At 49.7% G+C, this 18,955-nt stretch overlaps 3 protein-coding genes across 5 annotated transcripts; 1 reads left to right on the top strand and 2 right to left on the bottom strand.

The window, feature by feature from the left end:
* Positions 1–347: 347 nt before the first annotated feature.
* Positions 348–3,562, bottom strand: LOC120660659. Of its 3 annotated transcripts, XR_005669689.1 has the most exons (6): positions 2,897–3,561; positions 2,651–2,814; positions 2,293–2,521; positions 1,988–2,090; positions 1,017–1,269; positions 348–651 (listed from the first exon to the last, which is right to left on the bottom strand). XR_005669689.1 is itself a non-coding variant. In XM_039939274.1 (5 exons), the coding sequence occupies exons 2-5, from the start codon at positions 2,729–2,731 to the stop codon at positions 1,113–1,115; spliced, it is 570 nt and encodes a 189-aa protein (XP_039795208.1). In that variant the 5' UTR covers positions 2,732–2,756; positions 2,897–3,562; the 3' UTR covers positions 881–1,112. The 3 variants fall into 3 exon arrangements, 2 of the variants coding, with proteins under 2 accessions (XP_039795208.1, XP_039795207.1); XM_039939274.1 differs by lacking the exon at positions 348–651 and having other exon boundaries at positions 881–1,269; positions 2,651–2,756; positions 2,897–3,562; XM_039939273.1 differs by lacking the exon at positions 348–651 and having other exon boundaries at positions 881–1,269.
* A 331-nt stretch (positions 3,563–3,893) lies between these two features.
* On the top strand, positions 3,894–4,535 carry LOC120662664 (60S ribosomal protein L22-like). The gene has a single exon (XM_039941763.1). The coding sequence runs from the start codon at positions 3,894–3,896 to the stop codon at positions 4,533–4,535; it is 642 nt and encodes a 213-aa protein (XP_039797697.1).
* Positions 4,536–5,639: 1,104 nt separating this feature from the next.
* Positions 5,640–10,327, bottom strand: LOC120660657 (sugar transport protein 7-like). Its single transcript, XM_039939266.1, has 4 exons — positions 9,990–10,327; positions 7,154–7,473; positions 6,449–7,075; positions 5,640–6,326 (listed from the first exon to the last, which is right to left on the bottom strand). Exons 1-4 carry the CDS (start codon positions 10,132–10,134, stop codon positions 5,850–5,852), a joined length of 1,569 nt encoding a protein of 522 aa, XP_039795200.1. The 5' UTR covers positions 10,135–10,327; the 3' UTR covers positions 5,640–5,849.
* Positions 10,328–18,955: the final 8,628 nt, after the last annotated feature.

Genomic DNA, 18,955 nt, shown 5'->3' with positions numbered 1-18,955 from the left:
TGGCCGTATGATCATTGCTTTGTAATTGCCTAAGCTATCTTGGGCACTGAAGTTACTGCTGATCTCTTCAAGAAAAAAGGGTATTGCGGTGCTATTAACCTATATGTAGAATCTTGTGCCGTCACCTAAGAAAAGACAGGAAAATTCGGTCGTGTAAACATGCTAACTCAAGAAATATTTAACTACATCAATCATGATGAAATATACAGGGCTCCTCGAGATTTGAAATGAAGGTCACTTGGTACTTTTCAACTAAGTTAGTAACTTGTATTTTTGTTAAATCTATTTGCCGTTGCCATATGGACATGTTCCTCTGGTTAGTATACGAGTTGGCAACTTATATAAGATAATAAAAAAAATGCCCAATTTTCATACCTTTTTATGTGAGCATACATTACTTACTTTGTTGTGATGAGCAGCACCACAAAGTTAATCGCTTACAAGTAGGAAGCTGGAACTGAATGAACACGAATAACGTCAACCTGCAGGATTTACCTATCCAACTCCCGTAAATGAAGTGCGATCAGCGATGTATGGTGCTGACAATATCTTTTTTCCTTTGAAAAATGGAAATAAAAAGAAATGTGGCTTTTGGAGGTTGAACTTATAGCTTCGACGAGCTCCGAAGATATTGCTGATGCCTCCGTTTTGCGTGCGCACAAGACTGCTCTATGGGAGGCTGCTGATGTATCTTCTGCGCTGGAGGCGCGTCCCTCCGCTGGCTGTTGCTCCCCTCTGCAGGTAGCCTGCCCGTCGGCAGTCAAGGAGCCATGGCTCCAGATCCAAAAACTAGCAAATGCAGGTGCAGGTACCCACTGCAAGGATAATTGGAAAATCGATGTGCCCCAACAATCATGACAGCATGATAAGACCCCAGGAATGAAGTTTAACCATGTACAAACCAAAAATTACTAATCATGGGGAGGGATCCACAGAGGCCGATGCTGATGTTCTGCCACCACACGGCAACAACGGCTAAGCACCAATGAAAGAACAATTATACCACCTGACCCTAGGTTAAAAAGCCATGTACATATTGCAACGGAAACAAGGGTTGGTCAGAGGAGCACAAGGGCTGGCAGACGCCTTCCTTGGGATGGTGCATACACAACCTAAGATTGCTTGGTATGTCCAAAGCGCTCAAGGCACCACAATGCCCCTTGAGCAGCATGTTCTTGTGTATCTTCCTCCTTAGGCTTGGGGTCACCTAAGCACTCTATGACAGTGTTGACGAATCCCTCTAAGCAGACAGACACCTTGCAAGTGAACCTACAGAGTTAACGTGAAAGCAGTCAATGCCATTTCAAACCATAATTATGAGTCTAATAATAACCAGGTTATCATGGACAATCATGAATTATTCTATCACACAGATGACAAATGATTACCGCTAACTGAATTCGAACCACTTTACAGGTGCTACTTAGGGAATTAAAGCTAAACATCATGATTAGAATACTGGCTAAAAAAGAAACGGAGAAAAAAATGTCTCCATTGCCGTTCCTATAACCATAAATTTTGGAGAAGTTAGACAATTCTCCATTTGATTCTTTTTGAACTAATTATATGGTTATTTCTCATACATACTAACAATGATTTGGTTGTTTTGTTCTCAGAAACTGCTGCTTTCTTTTCAACTTTGTTTGTTCTTTCAGCCATCTAGATTGGAAAGACATGCCACTAAATTTCCTGTGATAAAAGACAAAAACCTGCAGGTACCCTCTACTCATGGTCATGGAACTCACCTATTTTCCCAGTCCCTCCCAGTTCTGGACTACTCTTGTGCATGTAAATTTATGCAGCCAAAGTACTTTTCATGCCATATTCCAGCATTGGCATTATTATATAATATCACCCAATAAAATCCACCATAAAAGGATATCCCTCCCTCCCTCTCATGGTAACATGATACAGAACAATGTTATACACATGGAAAGCGCATGAACATTAAATTTAAGTATTCAACGTTCATCAGTTAATAACTCACAATATGTTGTGAGGAGGTCCTTGTTTTTCAAAGTCAAATGATGGTTCTTTGCAGCCAATTGCAGCACATATTTTTCGCAGCCTCAGACTTGCTGGTTCATTACCTGTATACCATTTGAATTTCAGTAAAACAATAGCTTACAGGAGAAGAAGTGGTGTTATATATCTGATGAAGGAAGAAGCAAGAACACTGATGCACAAAAACTCAAGAGCATGCAATAGCTCCTCACCAACTTTCAAGAATGAAAGAAACTAACACACATAAAACCAAATCATATCAATTGCAATGTAGTACCAACCAATCACCTGTAAATGAGATACTACGAACGCGCCCCTCACTGTGACCATTCGCTTCACCAGAGTTTTGCAGCGCACAATCAGTGAGTACATCCATGGCCATGGGATCGCCACCAGTAGAAACTTCAACTGGAAGACCATCAGGAACATTTTTCTCCATGTCAGAGACTTCACTTTCCTGTTGTGGTTGGACAATGGACCCTGAAAATCCAGTTCTCCTGCGCTTTGCTAACTCAGCCTACAAGGACAGCAATTGATAACATCAGAATACAAATATATATATAGATTTAATCTGCTGAGAGCATGCTGCAGTTAATTCGAAAGGAAGATGGGAAAATGGATGCAAGAGATTTTGGCGATCTTTTACATTTCTATCTTGCAACTCCACTTCCTTCTCTGAAGTGTTGATTGGCACGGCACTGGGTTTATGCATCATGGGAGGCTCCATAACCACTGAACTGAGAGGAGTGGTCCTGACAAAATGTTCAGTAGCAGATGGTACAGAACTAACCCTCCGGAAAACATATGCCCCTGGTGATCATGCAGCTTATATAAAAGATAGCCTGCATGGTGCTTAGTAAATTCATCAATCCATCCAGGCGAGCTTGCTTACCGGCGAAAGTAGAAACCGATCTGACTTCCGAATGACGGATCTCCACCCGCGCGGGTAGAGGAAGTTGGAGACGCCGCCTGGCGAAAGACGATTGCGGTGGAACAAGGGCCCGGTTCGCCGCGCCGCGTCGCCGGCGGTGAGGTCGCCGACGTCGAGGCGCGAGACGGGGAGGGGAGAAGAGTGTGACTGGGGAAGAGCGATTACTTAAAAAGTCCTAGGGCACGTCCAACGGGCCGATAGCAGGTTGCGTCAACAGATCCACGTTGGAGCGAGAAGACGAGAGAGAAAAATCGTCGATAGATCTAGCAGACTCTCGATAGCACGGTGTTCCACGACAACGGGACCCACGAGCACGGGTGAGAGGAGCGCGGGGAAGGCAAGCTCGGCCCGCCGTCGCGCGGACGAGCCGTGGTGCAGCGATGAAGGGAGCGTAGCCTCTGGCGGGGGCCGATAGGCGGCGTGGCCGAGCTTCCGCGGCCGCCTGTACTGGCCACCAAATCCACCCCCGGCTAGGCTACTCCTCGGTGGAGCTCGAGCTCGCCCGGAGGGAGAACGCCGCCGGCTGCTGGGGAAGCGGGAGCGCAGGCCGCTAGCGAGCAGAGCAGGGCGGGCGAAGCGGCGCTAGCCGCTACGGGCGGGAGGGGAGCAGCAGCGCCGCCGGCAGGGTCCAAGTCCAACGAATCCCCCTCCAATCCCTCACCTCAGATATTCTCTTTCCGGTTTTGCCCCTGGGCCTGGGCCTGGGCCCACGCGACCACGCAGGACCACGGGTGGACCCTGGCCCGACTCGATCACTCGAAGTTCGGCTCCGATTCCAACGCGCCGCGCTGCCGTCTCACCGGTCTATATCCCCTGCCGCCCACCACGATTTCGTCCGCTCGTCGAGCTCGGCGCCGGTGACACACGAGCCGAAGCCGATCGTCCGTCCACTCGCGCACCGGCGGCAAACCCCAAACCCAAGTGAATCGGCTCCGCACGCCGGTACCCCTGTGTTGCCATGGCAACGTTGTGCGTCCGCCACGCGGACTGCTTCGCCGCCCGCGCGTTCTTCGAGGCTCCTCTCCGGCCGATGCAGCAGCGGAAGTCTCAGGCCACGGCTCCCCGGCCTGCGCCCGGGCCGGCGCGCGGACGGGCGTGCAACGCCAACGGGCGGCCGCGCAGGCGCCGGTCTCCCCCGGCGGCCATGGAGAACGTCGTGATCCTGAAGCGCGGGGAGCAGGTCCCGCCTGTGTTTACGGAGGCGTCGACGGTGGAGACGAAGGTGCATGAGTCCGTGGAGGCCGCGAAGCAGAGCAGTGCAGAGGCGGCGGAGAAGGAAGAGCCGGTGGATGTGGCTGCCGCAGACCGCCACGGCGCCGATGCCACGATAGCAGAGGCCGTGGCGGCCGCCGCGCGACCGCGACGGACGACCCTCCCACAGGCGGAGGAGGAGGCCGGGCGGGCACCCTTGTCAGCCGCGACCGCGCAGCCGGCGCCGTCGGCTCCGTACGCGGGCGCGTCGTTCCTCGTGGCCGCGCCCGACCCACGTGCCCTGCCCATCCCGGGGCTCTTGCTGAAAGCCCGCGGCAGGGGCGCTCGGCCTCGGATCCGTGCGCCTGACGACGAGCGCGCACCGGCGCCCACGGCTGCGGCAGCATGAGCTTCGAGCAAGCCGGTGGACTAGACCTTCCATAGGCATAGGCTCGCTTCCTTGTACATTGTACTGTCTCGTCAAGATTGTAGCGTGCCCCACTGTTGTTTATGTGATGCTCCTTTGTCTGTAGATTTACAAATTTGGAGCATATTTAGGATCACCCTGAAGCGACATTTTTATACTCTGTTCATGTGATTTCAGAAAATGTTCATGTGTCACCTATCACCTATGTTTTTTCGAGCAATATAGGGGGGAAGATCCCCGCCTACGTTTTCATTGATCGAGAGCTTGTAAGCCAAGTACAAGTACAGGTAATTCCCGGCATACCAGGATCAAGATTACATGAGTTCTTCCAAAATTAGGAGAGGGAGGGCCGGGTGGGAGTACATATAGGATCAGAAGCAGGTCGGCAGCCAATCTTTCCACACGGTCAGGTGTGGCTTCAGGGCGTTGTATCTGCCGCTCCAGGTGACCATGTCCTTCACGACCTTCCGGAGAATGTCACTCGGGGTAGAGTTGATGTGGTCTAAGACCATCGCGTTTTGCGTGCTTTCCAAATTTGCCAGAGGATAAGAAGGCCGATATCGACGCGCACCTGTTCTGGCAAGGTAGAGCGGGGAGATCTATTCATATCGAGCGCGATTTCTGAGCATCATGTCGCAGAAACGGCGGCAGAGGTGGAGGCGGCGCGAGCTGCGGCGGTGGAGGCGGGAGCGGCGGAGGCGGAGGCGGTCGGAGTGGTCGTGGAGGGCGGCGGGAGCTGCGCCAGAGCCGGGGAGGTCGGGGAGCAGCGGCGGGAGCAGTCGTGGAGGGCGGCGGGAGCGGCGGCGGAGGCGGATGCGGCGGGAGCGGCGACAGAGGAGGCGGGAGCGGCGGAGGGCGGCGTGAGCGGTGGTGGAGGGCGGCGGAGCGGCGCCGGAGCCGGAGAAGGCACGAGAGGTGGGGTAGCAGCACTTCTGCGATGGGAGCCGCGATTTTCGCGGATGCGATGAATAGAACTCCCCAGGTAGAGCCCAGCAAAAGTAGCCAGGGTTGTCGACGCGCACCTATCACCTATGTGATCCTTACTCTGTATACGAATTTTTCTTTCAATTCAAAATGACAAAATCATCAAGGCTTGAAGAGCATTTCTGCCTTGTTTCCTATGGCAGCATGATATGTGTATGAAGTATATGTATGCCCCCCGCAACTATGATAATATAGGTGAGGAGAAAAAGAACAACTGAAGATGAAAACTACACATAAGCTGGATACAGTAAACATCCTCCTACAGCTACAGGCTCAGTCTGCCCCCTCAGCTTTCACATAAGTCTATCTATGTCACTTGTGATTCTTGTCGGCAGGCGCAGCGTTGCCCTCAGCTGCGCCCCAGCCGTCCTCGAGCGGCATGTCCGGCATGACCTTCTTCCAGAACCAGTGCTTGCGCCAGAGCAGCACCATCTCCTCGATGGGCACGCCCTTGGTCTCGGGGAGGAAGATGTACACGAAGACGGTCATGACGGTGATCCACCCGGCGAAGAAGAGGAAGATGCCGAACTTGAAGGCGCACAGCAGCGACAGGAACGCCTGCGCGACGGCGAAGGTGAAGAGCAGGTTCACGGCCACCGTGATGCTCTGCCCCGCCGACCGCGTCTCCAGCGGGAAGATCTCGCTCGGCACCGTCCACCCAAGCGGGCCCCACGACCACCCGAACGCCAGCACGAACAGGCAGATCACCACCACCACCGCGATCGAGTAGCTCCGGGACAGCTGCTTGTCCGCCCCGAACTTGACGCCCAGGATCACCGCCACGATCACCTGCACGCATCCATGATGACTCTTTACTTCTTTAGCCACCCCGTGCTCTGCAAATGGCCTACCTACACTGTGATTGATTGCGATGCGATGTGTAACGTAGCGCAGCGATCGACACAGTCCACCTGGCAGACGATCATCTGGATCCCGCCGCTGATGAGGAGCTTCCGGCGGCCGAGGCGGTCGACGGTGCCGATGGAGATGAGCGTGGAGGAGAAGAGCACGGCGCCGGTGAGCACGGAGGAGTAGAGGGACGCGTTCCCGCCGAAGCCCATGCTCTGGAACAGCACCGGCGCGTAGAAGAGGATGGAGTTGATGCCCGTCAGGATCTGGAACGCCGGCATGCACACGGCCATCACCAGCTGCGGCCGGTTGCGCCGCTCCAGGATGTTCCGGAACGGGTGCTCGATGGTGTTGGCCAGCTCGCTCGCCTCCACCATGTCCGTGTACTCGGCGTCCACGTCGGCGGTGCCGCGGATGCGCTCCAGCACGCGCCGGCCCTCCTCGGCGCGCCCGCGCTCGATGAGGCTGTTGGGCGTCTCCGGGAGGAGCAGCCCGCCCAGGGTCATCAGCAGCGCCGGCACCGCGGCCAGCCCGAGCGACAGGCGCCACCCCCACGGCTTGATGTTCTGCGTGCCGTAGTTGATCAGGTTCGCCGTGAAGATGCCCAGCGTCGTCGCGAGCTGGAACATCATGTTCAGCCCGCCGCGGAGGTGCGCCGGCGCCATCTCCGACAGGTACAGCGGCACGGCCTGCGCCACCAAGAAGCAAGAGCACACTGTTATTCGGCAGCCAACCAAGCGATCAGAAGAAGCTCGTCGGGTCCGCACCTGGTTGCCGAAACCGATGCCGACGCCGAGCAAGATGCGCCCGAGGATGAGCATGGGCAGGTTCACGGCGGCGACGTTGAGCGTGGCGCCGGCGAGGAAGCTGACGCCGCCGCAGACAATGCTGGCTTTGCGGCCGTAGTTCCTGGTGACGGGGGACGCCGCGAGGGAGGCGACGAGGCCGGCGAGGTAGAGCGAGGAGGTGAACGCCGCCAGGCCCTGGTTGTCGTACTTGCAGTAGTTGTTCTTGCTGCCGGAGTTCTTCTTATGGAACACCGCGGGGAAGAACTTCTCCAGAAATGGGTCCATCGAGGTCACTCCTCCTGCAGCATTCGGCCAGTCAGATTGGTAGAGGATCAGAGATCACAAATCATGGCATGTGGAACACTGTAGATATTCGCAAATGGCCTCATCCTTGACACGTTTGTCAGGAGGCAGCAAGCGCCCGCTCCTTGGGAGCGGTTGCCGTGTGCGTGCATACGCACCCATTCATGGTGTCCCTTTGTCATGTATATATATGAACTCAGGATCAATGAAAAACTCTCTTGGTTGCTTGTTCATTCATTTGTCTACTTTATCATCCTTTTGTCATTCTTTGCGTCGTGTATTTGGAACAGAGGGGGATAAAAGATATCTATTTTTTCCCCTATCCGTACATTTGGAGAATCTTGCATGCCAAGAGGCCATTCTCTCAAAAATGCAGCCTAACATGTGGCTCATAAAATTGTTAATACGTGGTACTAGTATTTCTTAAGCATCTTATGTGTAGCGCGGGTAGCACAAGGCGAACCAAACACGGCCTCAGTCTCATGTGTCAGACTTTCCGTTTCCAGTACTATTGTTTCAGAGTATCAGAGTACTATTGTTTCTGTTCCAACAGTGATGACCTCTACTACTTATTGTAGATAAATATCCATTGACGACACATATTATTTTTATAATCACATCGAGCTGGTGACCATGTATGCTGAGTTTTTTTTGTTAAACAAAGCCAATCTCGAGGATATTGTAAGGCTGGTTCCAACGGGGCACCGGTCGGTACCGACCCGGCTAACGACCCGCGCCGGTCGGTAAGCGCGGAAACCGAGAGCGCGGGGCGGCAGCGCTACCGACCAGCCGGGCGGTCGGTACCGACCGGCGTTGGAGCCGCGCGCGGTCGGTACTGGCCGGTCGGTATCGACCCGGCGTCCGGTTGGCTGCCATATGGCGCTCTGTGATTGGCCAACGGCTGCCACGTCAGCTAGCCGTTGCAATTAGCCGTTTTTGACCGTTTGAACTCCAAAAAATTTGAAAAAAATTCCAAAAAATCACAAATTTCGTCCCCAACTCATCTATAAATAGAGATGGCTGGTTGGAGCTCATTCCACAACGCACCGCCGAGTCTAGCAATTCGCCTTCAGAGAGAGGCCGCGATGACATCAGGGCAAGTATATTCACAGCTTCAGAGGGATTTGATTGAGCATGTTTGGAACAAAAATCATCATTAGATTTATGTAATTTTTTATTCTTATGTAATTTCCTTTATTTTAAATTGTCGTGTAATTTTTATTTCGAATTTTTATGTAATTTCCGAATTTTTAAATTTAATAAAATGAGGTTATTGTGTCCATTTAAATTATAAAAGAACGCGTTCTGAAATGGTTAAGTCTGAAATGGAAAAGCTGACGTGGCTGTGGGCTGAGGCTGCAGGCTCACTGATGGAGCGCTGGGATCGAGTGGGCTGGCGAGAGCTGACGTGGCGCTGATGTGGCTGTGGCTGCGGGCTGGAGCTACAGACCCACTGTTGGAACCAGCCTAAAGATAGTCGATAGAGTAGTTATCACTGAGGGTTTTGGATGTGACGATGTCTTGACTTCGTATCCAACATTTTTTTTTTTAAAAAAGAAATACTATAATACTTTCTGGCAATATGACTTTTGCAGGTTTTGTCCTCGCCTGAGCAACGAGTATGGCTCCAGTCAGTGGACTCTGCAACCACTCCCGGATTACTCTGTTCGCTTCTGCATCTTTTCCCCGTCCCTGCCGTGCATCATCTGCACCCGTGTAGGTAGTGTAATCGTGTTATTTGGAGCAACTACCCAGTGCTAACAAATCCTGCAGCAAACCGTGTACTGAGAATGACCAGTGGGGCCGCCGGTCGATCTCGACATCTGCTCATCGGTTGTGACGAGTCGCAACCGATGCTCAAAGATTCAAGAGGGGTTGGTGAAGCGGAACTGGGGAAGCGCTCATGAAACACGAGCTAGAAACACCTTTTCGAGGTCAGGTCAAATAATCGGGCATGCAGGGAGTACAGAGCGCGTGTACTGTATGGATTGGTATGGTATGATATGGATGTCTCTGCACTGAGAGAGAGACCAGCAGGAGATGGGAGCGCACCGGAAGCTGACCGGCGGCGAGGCAGGCACAACTCCCCCGGCCGCCAGCTCGGACTGCAAAGCTTTGGAGCGTCCGCGTGTCGCCTTCCCTGCGGCCTCGTTCCTCCCTCCTAGAGTCCCAGTCCTCCTACCCAAACCCAAATCATCCGGGCGTGTCCGCTCGAGACGCCGTGAAATCCAAAAGGGCTGCGCCGCGACGGGCGCCGATGCGTGGACAGCGTGGTCCGTGCCAAACTGCTGCCGGAGCGAGAGAGACGGGCACCTCCCACCTGACCTCCGCCGAGGGCCCGACGTCGCTGGGCTAGTGGCCGGTGCCGCGCGCGCGCGACCAACAAATCCAATCCCAGCGAGCGAGGCTGCTAGAATGATAGCGCGGAGCCGGGGCCCGGCGGCGATTCGGCCGTGCATGGCTGAGAATTGAGGAGAGCGCGGCGGCGGGGGGAGAAGCGAAGCGTGCGTACCGGAGATGCCGATGTCGTAGCCGAAGATGGCGCCGCCGACGGCGGCGACGAGGCAGGTCATGGCGACGGCGAGCGTCATGCGGCCCTTGTACTGCGCGGCGCGCTCCGTGTGCACCCCAAGCGCCGCCACCCCGCCGCCCGCCATCGCTCCCCGCCGCGCAGCTAGGACCTCTGCTCGATCTCCTCCTCCTCGTCCAAGGACCGGCTGGAGTGGACCGGAGAACGAAGAGCAGAGCTGCAGTCACCAACCGCGCCAACGCCACAGTGCCACACCGAAGCAGTGGTCCAACCAAAACAGCGGATATATATAGGAGTGGAGTCTTATCTCGCTCCCCCGTCCGGCCCTCCCGTCTGATGGCACTGGCAGCAGCGCTTGGCCTGACTTTAAATGTGCTTGGCCTGAAGCAGTTTTTGGATGTGTGAGCTGGATGTGCATGAACGAGGATAAAGTGTGCAGAAAATATTTGGTTAGTTTGTGAGAGCAATTTATATCCTAGAAAATCTGTAAGATGCAAGTGGATCCGGTTTCGAGGAGGTGGGACATTATAGACCGGCTCCGGAAAGATAGTACCAGGGAAGGGGGATAGCGGAGGAGAGTGATGAAGTGAACGCAGGCATTGTGGTTGCCACAACCGGAAGCAAGTTGGGGGAGGGGATGGCCGCCGGATTGGGGATGTCATAAAAAAACAAATTAAAATAATTAAACTTAATTTTTATATTATTATAAAATTAGAATTAATATTATTAGTCATTTATCTTTTAAATAATTTAACATCATTAACTAATTAGCTATATAGATAAGATAAGTTTAAGATGGTTTTACTGGTCACTTTTTCTTTTCGGATACGGATATAGTTGGATATACAACATTTATTTTAGATAAGGATATGAAATCAGATAAAAAAAATTATCAAAATTAGATACAGATCATCGAGATGACATTCATATTGAAGGATAGAGAAAATTATCAAAATTGAATTCGCATACATCCAATTTACATCGGATAAAGAAAAATTATAAAAAATGAATTCGGATACATCCACACAACATCTATATACGAATATATATAGATATCCCTATTACCGTTCTTAGTTGACTCGAATGTTCAGCCATCCATATTCACGTATCCATCCTTAGAGCAGTCTCAATAGAAGAAACTGACACGGTTTCCATAGCACAAAAAATCATTTATAGAAACTATTTTCTATTGTGAAGGTGTCTTCGAGTAATAAATGTTTTTTCTTTCTCCAAAGTCTATCTTCTTGGTCCAATGGCAAGCAAGCGCGAACACCCTAGAAACTGATGGTTCCTCCGCAATGGTGATTTTATGGTTTTTTGGTGCATTGGGTCAAGAGAAGATTTTTAGTATTTTTGCTCTCTTTCTTTATTAATTATGTTGTCACATCAGCATTTTACCTACGTGACAAGTCATTTAATAATGATAGAAATCATCATTGATATACCATTGGAACTTCCCTTACTTTTGCCTACACAACAGAAGCAGTGAGAGGGAGAGACAGCTGGCCCGTTGTGTTGACCCTGACCCACCTCCCGTGGCTCGGGCACCGTGGCCACTGGCCAGCGCGTTGCCGAGCGAACGAGCGAGAGCGTTGTTGTGAGTGAAAATTGAAAGAGGGAAATGGATAGGCCTGGGCATTTTTTCACCGAAAAAACCGAACCGAACCGAACCGGCCCGAACCGAATCGAATTGTCGGTTTTTCGGTTTTTTCGGTTCGGCTTCGGGTTGGATTTTTAGGAAGTTCGGTCATCGGGTTCGGGTTCGGTTTTTATCTCGCACCGAACCGAATAGCCGAAAAACCGAATTAGACCCAGCCGTCCCAAAGGGCAAAGGCCAAGACAGCCAGTGCAGCCCACGGCCCATTAACCTGTCCAATATATACCAGCCTGTTGCTTGATATCTTTCTGTCAAAATGAGACTCGGTTTTGTTCGGTTGCACCGAAAAACCGAACCGAAAAACCGACATTTTCGGTGTCGGTTTTTTGTTTCCTTGAGGACCGATCGGTTTATGGTTTTAGACAACCGAATTTTTCTCAAACCGAAAAAACCGACCCGAACTAAACCGAAAAACCGAATGCCCAGTCCTAGAAATGGATTGAACAACTGATTACATTGATGGGGATTCTGGTTTATATACAAGCCAAGGGGCAAGGGTGCCCGAAGGTACATGCTCCTTTGGATTGACCCTTTCATATAATGTAACTGCTAATGATGTCATTAACTTATTAAGTAATTAACTAATTACAATAATTGATCACTAAACTTGTTTTCTTCGTAACAAGCGTGTCAGCGTGTGGCGGCTCTAGTCTCTGCCCATAAATGACCAGGAAACGGGAGCGAGAGCGAGAGCGAGCGTGACGCGCGGCGCCTCCTCGCCCGCACCGCGCAGCCGCAGACCCCACGGGCCACGGCTCCTCCCCGTGTCCACACGGCCAGCCGGCCGCCGTGTCAGGGACCGCCTGCTGTTACATTCTGTCGTTGTTACCGGCCTTGAGATCTCCCCCTCTGTGGCTCTGTCACTGCTCTGCCGCTGCTTCGCCGCTGCGTATGAATCGGCAACTGCGGCTCCGCACAGCGGGTCATCCCGCTACGCTAATAGCGAGCACACAAGCAGTGTTAACTAAGCATGGTCAGCGAGAGCTGCAGCTGCAAGATCTCAGTCAGGACGTGCTACTTGCTCGGCAGCGTGACATGCCGCTCACGGAGCCACACCGCTCAGGGCTCTCTGCAAGTTGATCAGTACTAGCTCATGATCATTTAATTTGCCAGCATGGGCTGCTCGCTCATCCAGCCGCGCCGGAGTCGGCAGGTGTTTGAGCTCGGGGGGGGGGGGCGGCCGACACACCACGTTCTACGTTGTTAAAATGTTAGGGGGCCCTTAGTTCCCAAAAATTTTCACCTCCAAATTTGTGACTTTTCCTTTGAACACATGCATGGAGCATTAAATGTAATTAAATAACAAAACTAATTACACAGTTTGGATGTACACGATGAGACGAATCTTTTGAGTCTAATTAGTGCATGATTAACCATAAATGCTACAGTAACCCACATGTGCTAATGATTCGATCAAAGTCCTCAAAAGATTCGTCTCGCGGTTTCCAAGTGAATTCTGAAATTAGTTTTTTAATTAGTGTCCGAAAAGCCCTCCCGACATCTGATCTAATTGTTGATGTGATACCCAAATTTTTTTTTATTTGGGAACTAATCGGCCATAGTCTATACATCCACATCTATGCATGCATGCAGCATGCGTGCCTGCAGGCCGTGTCCCTCCCGTTTGGGGCGGCCCATTTGCTGATTTCATATACCTCCATCTGGATGCATGCATGCCAGCTGCCATTGCTTGCACTTGTACAATGTACACCTAGATAGATCTCCCGCACGGCGCAACAGCGGGTTTGGACTTTGCAGCATCACCTCAACTGATCCCGAGTCTCGGGAAAACCAAGGCACGCCAACACACGGTGGCTGCTGCACTGCAGGTCGATCACTGCACGCCAACGCATACCCACTCTTTTCGTCCATTTCACAGAAGACACGTCACACAACCATCTCACGGGAAGCTAAACGCCACACAAATGAACTACCCGGCGGCAGGTCTTCAGCTGTACTTGTTCTTTTTGAACGAGAACAATAATTGTGTACCGATAGAACACGAACCGAAAGCAAATCAGGGCCTGTTTAGGCATTGACTAACCGGGGGATATTTCGCTGGCGCCCGTGCGATAATCCAAGCGTGCAGGACCGAAAGCTAATCGGGGCCTTCTTTTGGACCAAAGCCTCCCCTTTTTCCCACCAGATCGAATACTATAACATAAGAATCGGGGACTCCCACTGACTGTTCTCCCTGTTGCTTGGAGTGTTTTGGTCCGGGGGGCCGGCAGATTAGGAGTGGTCGTGCTCGTCATGATCGCGTACATGCTCTCCCTCCTTTTTGACGGGTTGCAGATGATATCCCAGGATATCCTATCCCCTCCGCGCATATCAGCATGCCAGCATCGCTCTCTCTTTTGCACGCTCGTCCTAAAGCGATCCCCTTTCCATCTTCCTACTCTTCTTTGCTAAGTGTTATTATTAGATTAAAAAATTTAGAATTCTTGTTTTCGTCACGCATAAAGCAAGTGACGGCACTACTACTGTGAGGGTGTTTAGTTGGTAAAAAAATTTGGATTTGGGTACTGTAACACATTTCGTTATTATTTGACAATTAATATCTAATTATGGATTAATTAGCATTATTAGATTCATTTCGTATAAATTAATTAGACTATATAATTAGTTATTTTTTTAACTACATTTAATATTTCATACATATATCAAAAAATTTAATGTGATAAGTACTGTGCAATTTTTTTTTTGAACTAAACACCCCCTATAGTGTGCGTGAGCAAGAGGAGAAAGAGAAGCAGCGGAGCAACCTTCCACTCCAGAAACTTCGTGACATGCAAGCGACAGACCTAACGAACGGTGTCCGATGATCCGATCCGCGGCAGCTCGGAGGACAGAAGGTTCTACACAGCTACCTATCTATCCACGCCCGTGTTCAGTAAAATTTTACATAAAAAGACGAATAAATACATGTAGTACTAAATGAAATTTATTTGCGAATTTTTTTTTTATAGATGTGTGTAACTTTTCGAGACGAATCTAATGAGCCAAGTTCCACCATGATTGGCTACATTGATGCTACAGTAACCGCACCTAACCATTTCTAATCATACGGTCAAAAGCATAATTAGCTACAGTACTGCTACAGTGTCATAGCTGTTGAATTGTTTTGTAATTAGACTTCATTTAATATCTTTAATTAGTGGTCAAAGCGCCAAAAAAATTTACATGCAAATTTTTACATGCTCCAACTGAACACGGCGCGTGCAAATTTCTTCAGTCGGCCACGGCCCCATCCATTTCAGCTCCGTGTGTTTCTCTGACCATCGCTCGCGTTTTGCGTTGCGCGTGCTAACAAAATGACCATCCGTGGCAAGGTTTTAACCAAAACAAAACAGAGGTTCAGAGTCAGGCCACGCCCGTGTGTTATGCTCTGTCTCTGATGGTGCCACCCTGATGTCATGTGATGTGTCGAGATATGCACAGAGTAGTCTAGAAGCAACGAAAGGCAGAGACGACAGAGTTACCGGGTGTAAAACAGCCGCTCCATGGCGCGGCGCCGGCCAAAACAGCCCGACCGATTATTCTTCAGTTTTCCCGGCCCTAATCGTCCCCATTGTTAGCTAGCCAGCCAAATATCTCGCGGACCACCACCACTTCGCGTGTTAGTGCGACGTGATCAAATTTGCACGGCGTAAACATCGGAGGTCACTCACCAGTCACCACCCGTCGCCATCACGTACTACCAAGACTAGGCTAAGCTTAATCTCAAGAAAAAGAAGACTAGGGCTCCCGCAAAGTCTCCCGGAGCCGAGAGAGACTGAGAGACGACGCTCTCGCTCGCTGGTGGCAGTCATCACCCGCGCCGTGCAGGTGCAGCCTGTGCGACCGGGTCAGTCGCCGCCGCGTGAGAGCGAGACTGTTCTTTGCTACAAAATCTAGGATGTATTTCTATCTACACTATAAATAATCAAAACAATTGAAAATATTTTCCACCTAAAAAACATCCATGTACCCCTCACAGGAGCCCCACCTGTCAGTACCAGAGTGGGAGAAAGTTTCTAGGGAAAAGAAAAAACAACATGCTGCAAAATGTTTCTGCAATTTTGGCGGAACTTGTTTCACCGTAAACATTTCTTACCCACCCCCTGATGCACGCAGCAGCACCAGAGACTTTCCTTGCGCCAGTCCAGAGCCTTTCACGGTGCCAAAACTTTCCTTGCTCCTCTGCGCAGCGCCGGAGACTTTCCTTGCGCCAGGCCTTGAGCTAAAGAATTTCCGTGCTTCTTTCTTTCAGAAGAGACTTCCCTTGTTTGCTTGCACTGGCGATCCACACGATCCATCAGCGATCCATTGGGCCAGAGACTTCTCCTCCGCGACCGCGACGGTTCTTCGGTGCGTACAAGGAACATCGGCGGCGCCGGCGATCCATCCAGTGCTTCCGTGCTTCAGTGTTGAAGGAACCTCATCGACGCCGGCGATCCACGCAGTGCCACCGAACAACTTTTGCAGTGATTGCTCTCTCTCGCTCATCTTTATCATGCCTGACGTTCTTGATATTCAGTTCATAAAAAGTGGCGAGGTGTTAATCTTACGACAAATACGGAGTTATTTTCATCCTGTGGCAATTACACAATTATATAATGTGTATTCTAAAGTCTTAACATGGCCATAAAATTCGACTTTTCACATTTAGTCTAGATGGGTCCTGGTCTCGCCCATTGCTGATGCCATTTTTTGTATGTATACTGCTAATTGGATTTCCGTATGTACAGAATTCAGTATAGCTAACTCATTATTAAGCAGCAGAATTAGCTAACACGTGTAATAGGCAATGTAATTTTCCGTATGTGTACACAAAGTGTTGGTGTATGTATTTTCTCTCAATATTGTTCCGCAAACACCTGCGTGTCGCACGTGCATCCTACTAGTAGTTAGTAAAAAAGTTTGGATTTTGATATTGTAGCATATTTCGTTGTTATTTGACAAATAATGTCCAATTATGAATTAATTAGACTTAAAAGATTCAGCTCGTGCTAATCAGTTAGACTATGTAATTAGTTATTTTTTCAACCACATTTAATGCTCCATGCATATGTCTAAAGATTCGATGTGAAGGGTACTATGCAAAAATTTTTGGAAACTGTTCCCTACTGACCGCTCGGGCCACCGGGGCCGGTGAGCCCCTCCCAAGTTCAGTGGTAGAACTGGAGACAAAACTAGAGGTGGACAGATGACATATATATGGTTCGAGAATTTAACAATTTATCCTATTTTTTATTATCCACACAAGCATACACTAGCTAGCCAATTATAGCAATGGCAATACACAAAAGCAAATAATTTGCAAAAGCGGTCAATATATCTTACCTATTCATTTAAACTTCACAGCGTGATCTTCTTCACCGTATTGAAAGCATCGATAATCTAATCCGATGTAACCTTCATTGCAATAATCGAATCTGATGTAATCTTCATTGCAATCTCTCTCTTAAAAAAGGCTCGATTGGGTGGGTATGACGGTCCCAACTGTTTTCCATTAAGAGGAAGCAATTGGCTTTCCGGTCGAGAAAACCTCCCGAACTCTGATTGCACCAACGAGTGGGATTTCTTTATCCACATGCGGACATTCGCCCCATGCGGTGTTCGAACCCCCGACATGTGGCGTGCCGCCGGAGTGCTTCAACCAGCTAGTCTAGCATCCTTTGGCGCAATCTCTCTCAATATAGAGTACCAAGCAATTTCTTAAATTCATCATTTATTTTGTTTCGTAGGCTAGTCTTATTAAGTTTCATTGCAGAAAATGTGCTCTGTATTTGTAGTTGAAACTAGTAAAGTAAGAACAAGACGAATCAAACTACATATCAAAAAGGAAATATTACTATTTGATGTTATAACTAGGCTCGAGACCGCACGTCCCCTTGGCTCTAATGCCTCCAAACTTGCTCACCGTTCATAACCATTAGCACGTTGCAGGATTTTTTTTAAAAAAAATGGGCAAGAGCAGGAGCACTGCTCTTTCATTAAGGTAGAAGAAAGCAAAGTACATTGGCTTGTTCTAATTCTGAGACTAAAACTTACATATTCCAGGAGCTTTTCAGAAAAAAAGGACGCCAATGGGTGATGATTACCAGAATAAGGATTCCGTAGCTGAAAGCAGCAGACTTGGCAGAGAAAATGACATGCATGACATATTTCGGAAAATCAAAGGTGGGGCTGAACTAGACTGGACTTTGTCAGGCTTGCAAGGTCCAAGGAGCATTATTGACTTGTCGTGGCCACTGCAGGGCTTCTCTGCACCGCTCGCGTTAAATCCAGGACAGCAGTTAACATGTGAAGGCCAGAAAAGCAGCAGGCTGTCTTGCGCCCAGGCTTTATTGGGCCAGGATACCGGCCTTGAGGAGCGGAGAAGAGGAAATTTTTTCTTTTTTATATTTTAAAAAAAATTAAAATTTCAAAAATATATGCTCAAATGTATTTTTTTTTCTTCAAATTTGCAAAGAAGTCCCTGGAGAAAAAAAAGAGGGGGCCTGTCGCCCCCCCAACGGGCGACAGGCCCCTGTCGCCCACCCCAGGGGCGACCAGCCGGTGGGGTCGCCCCTGGGCCTAGCCTACAGGCGCCAGGGGGGCCGGTCGCCCCTCCTACGGGCGACAGGGGGGCCTGTCGCACCCCCCCCGGGCGACCGGGTCAGGCCGCCTATATAAGGCCTCCCTCTCATTCTCTCCTCTCATTTGACCTCAAAAAATCCAAAAAAATCCAGAAAAAAGAGAGGGGTGAGAAGAAGGGAAGCGGCGAAGCTCTGCCGAATTCCGCACTTGTGATCTACCGGTAACTTCCGTATAAATTCGTTGATATTGTATAACAATTTAATTTAATTAGCAGATTAGCTGAATTAGATTTGGTGCTTTAGAACACTGGTTTAGTATTACAATTTGAGTACTATTACAGACTTTTTCAAATAAAATAATTATACATTAGAATAGAATTATTATAGTACCTTATTAATATTGCAGTATAAGACAATAGAATTATAACAGTACCTATATTTTCACGCATCGATTTGGTATACGATATGTGCATTGTTTAAATTATTGTTTGTTATTTGGCGCACCACACTATAGCGCCAATGTCTTCGTCAGGATCAACCTACATTCCGTGGAGCAAGTGTAAAGCCACCGTACCCAAAGGAATTGATGTGCCAATGTGCTTCTGCGGTTCATTAAAGTTCATGCAATCTGAGGTTTTAGGAGATGACTACGGCATGAGGTTCTTTATGTGTGAGAACTACGAATATGATCCACCTAAGCGATATGGCAAAGACCGGGCCAAGGTAGT

The sequence above is a fragment of the Panicum virgatum genome, chromosome 2N (genome assembly GCF_016808335.1).
Source record: "Panicum virgatum strain AP13 chromosome 2N, P.virgatum_v5, whole genome shotgun sequence".
Lineage (NCBI taxonomy): Eukaryota > Viridiplantae > Streptophyta > Magnoliopsida > Poales > Poaceae > Panicum > Panicum virgatum.
Note: the sequence above shows the minus strand (reverse complement) of the source record. Positions and strands in the feature narration are given on the sequence as shown.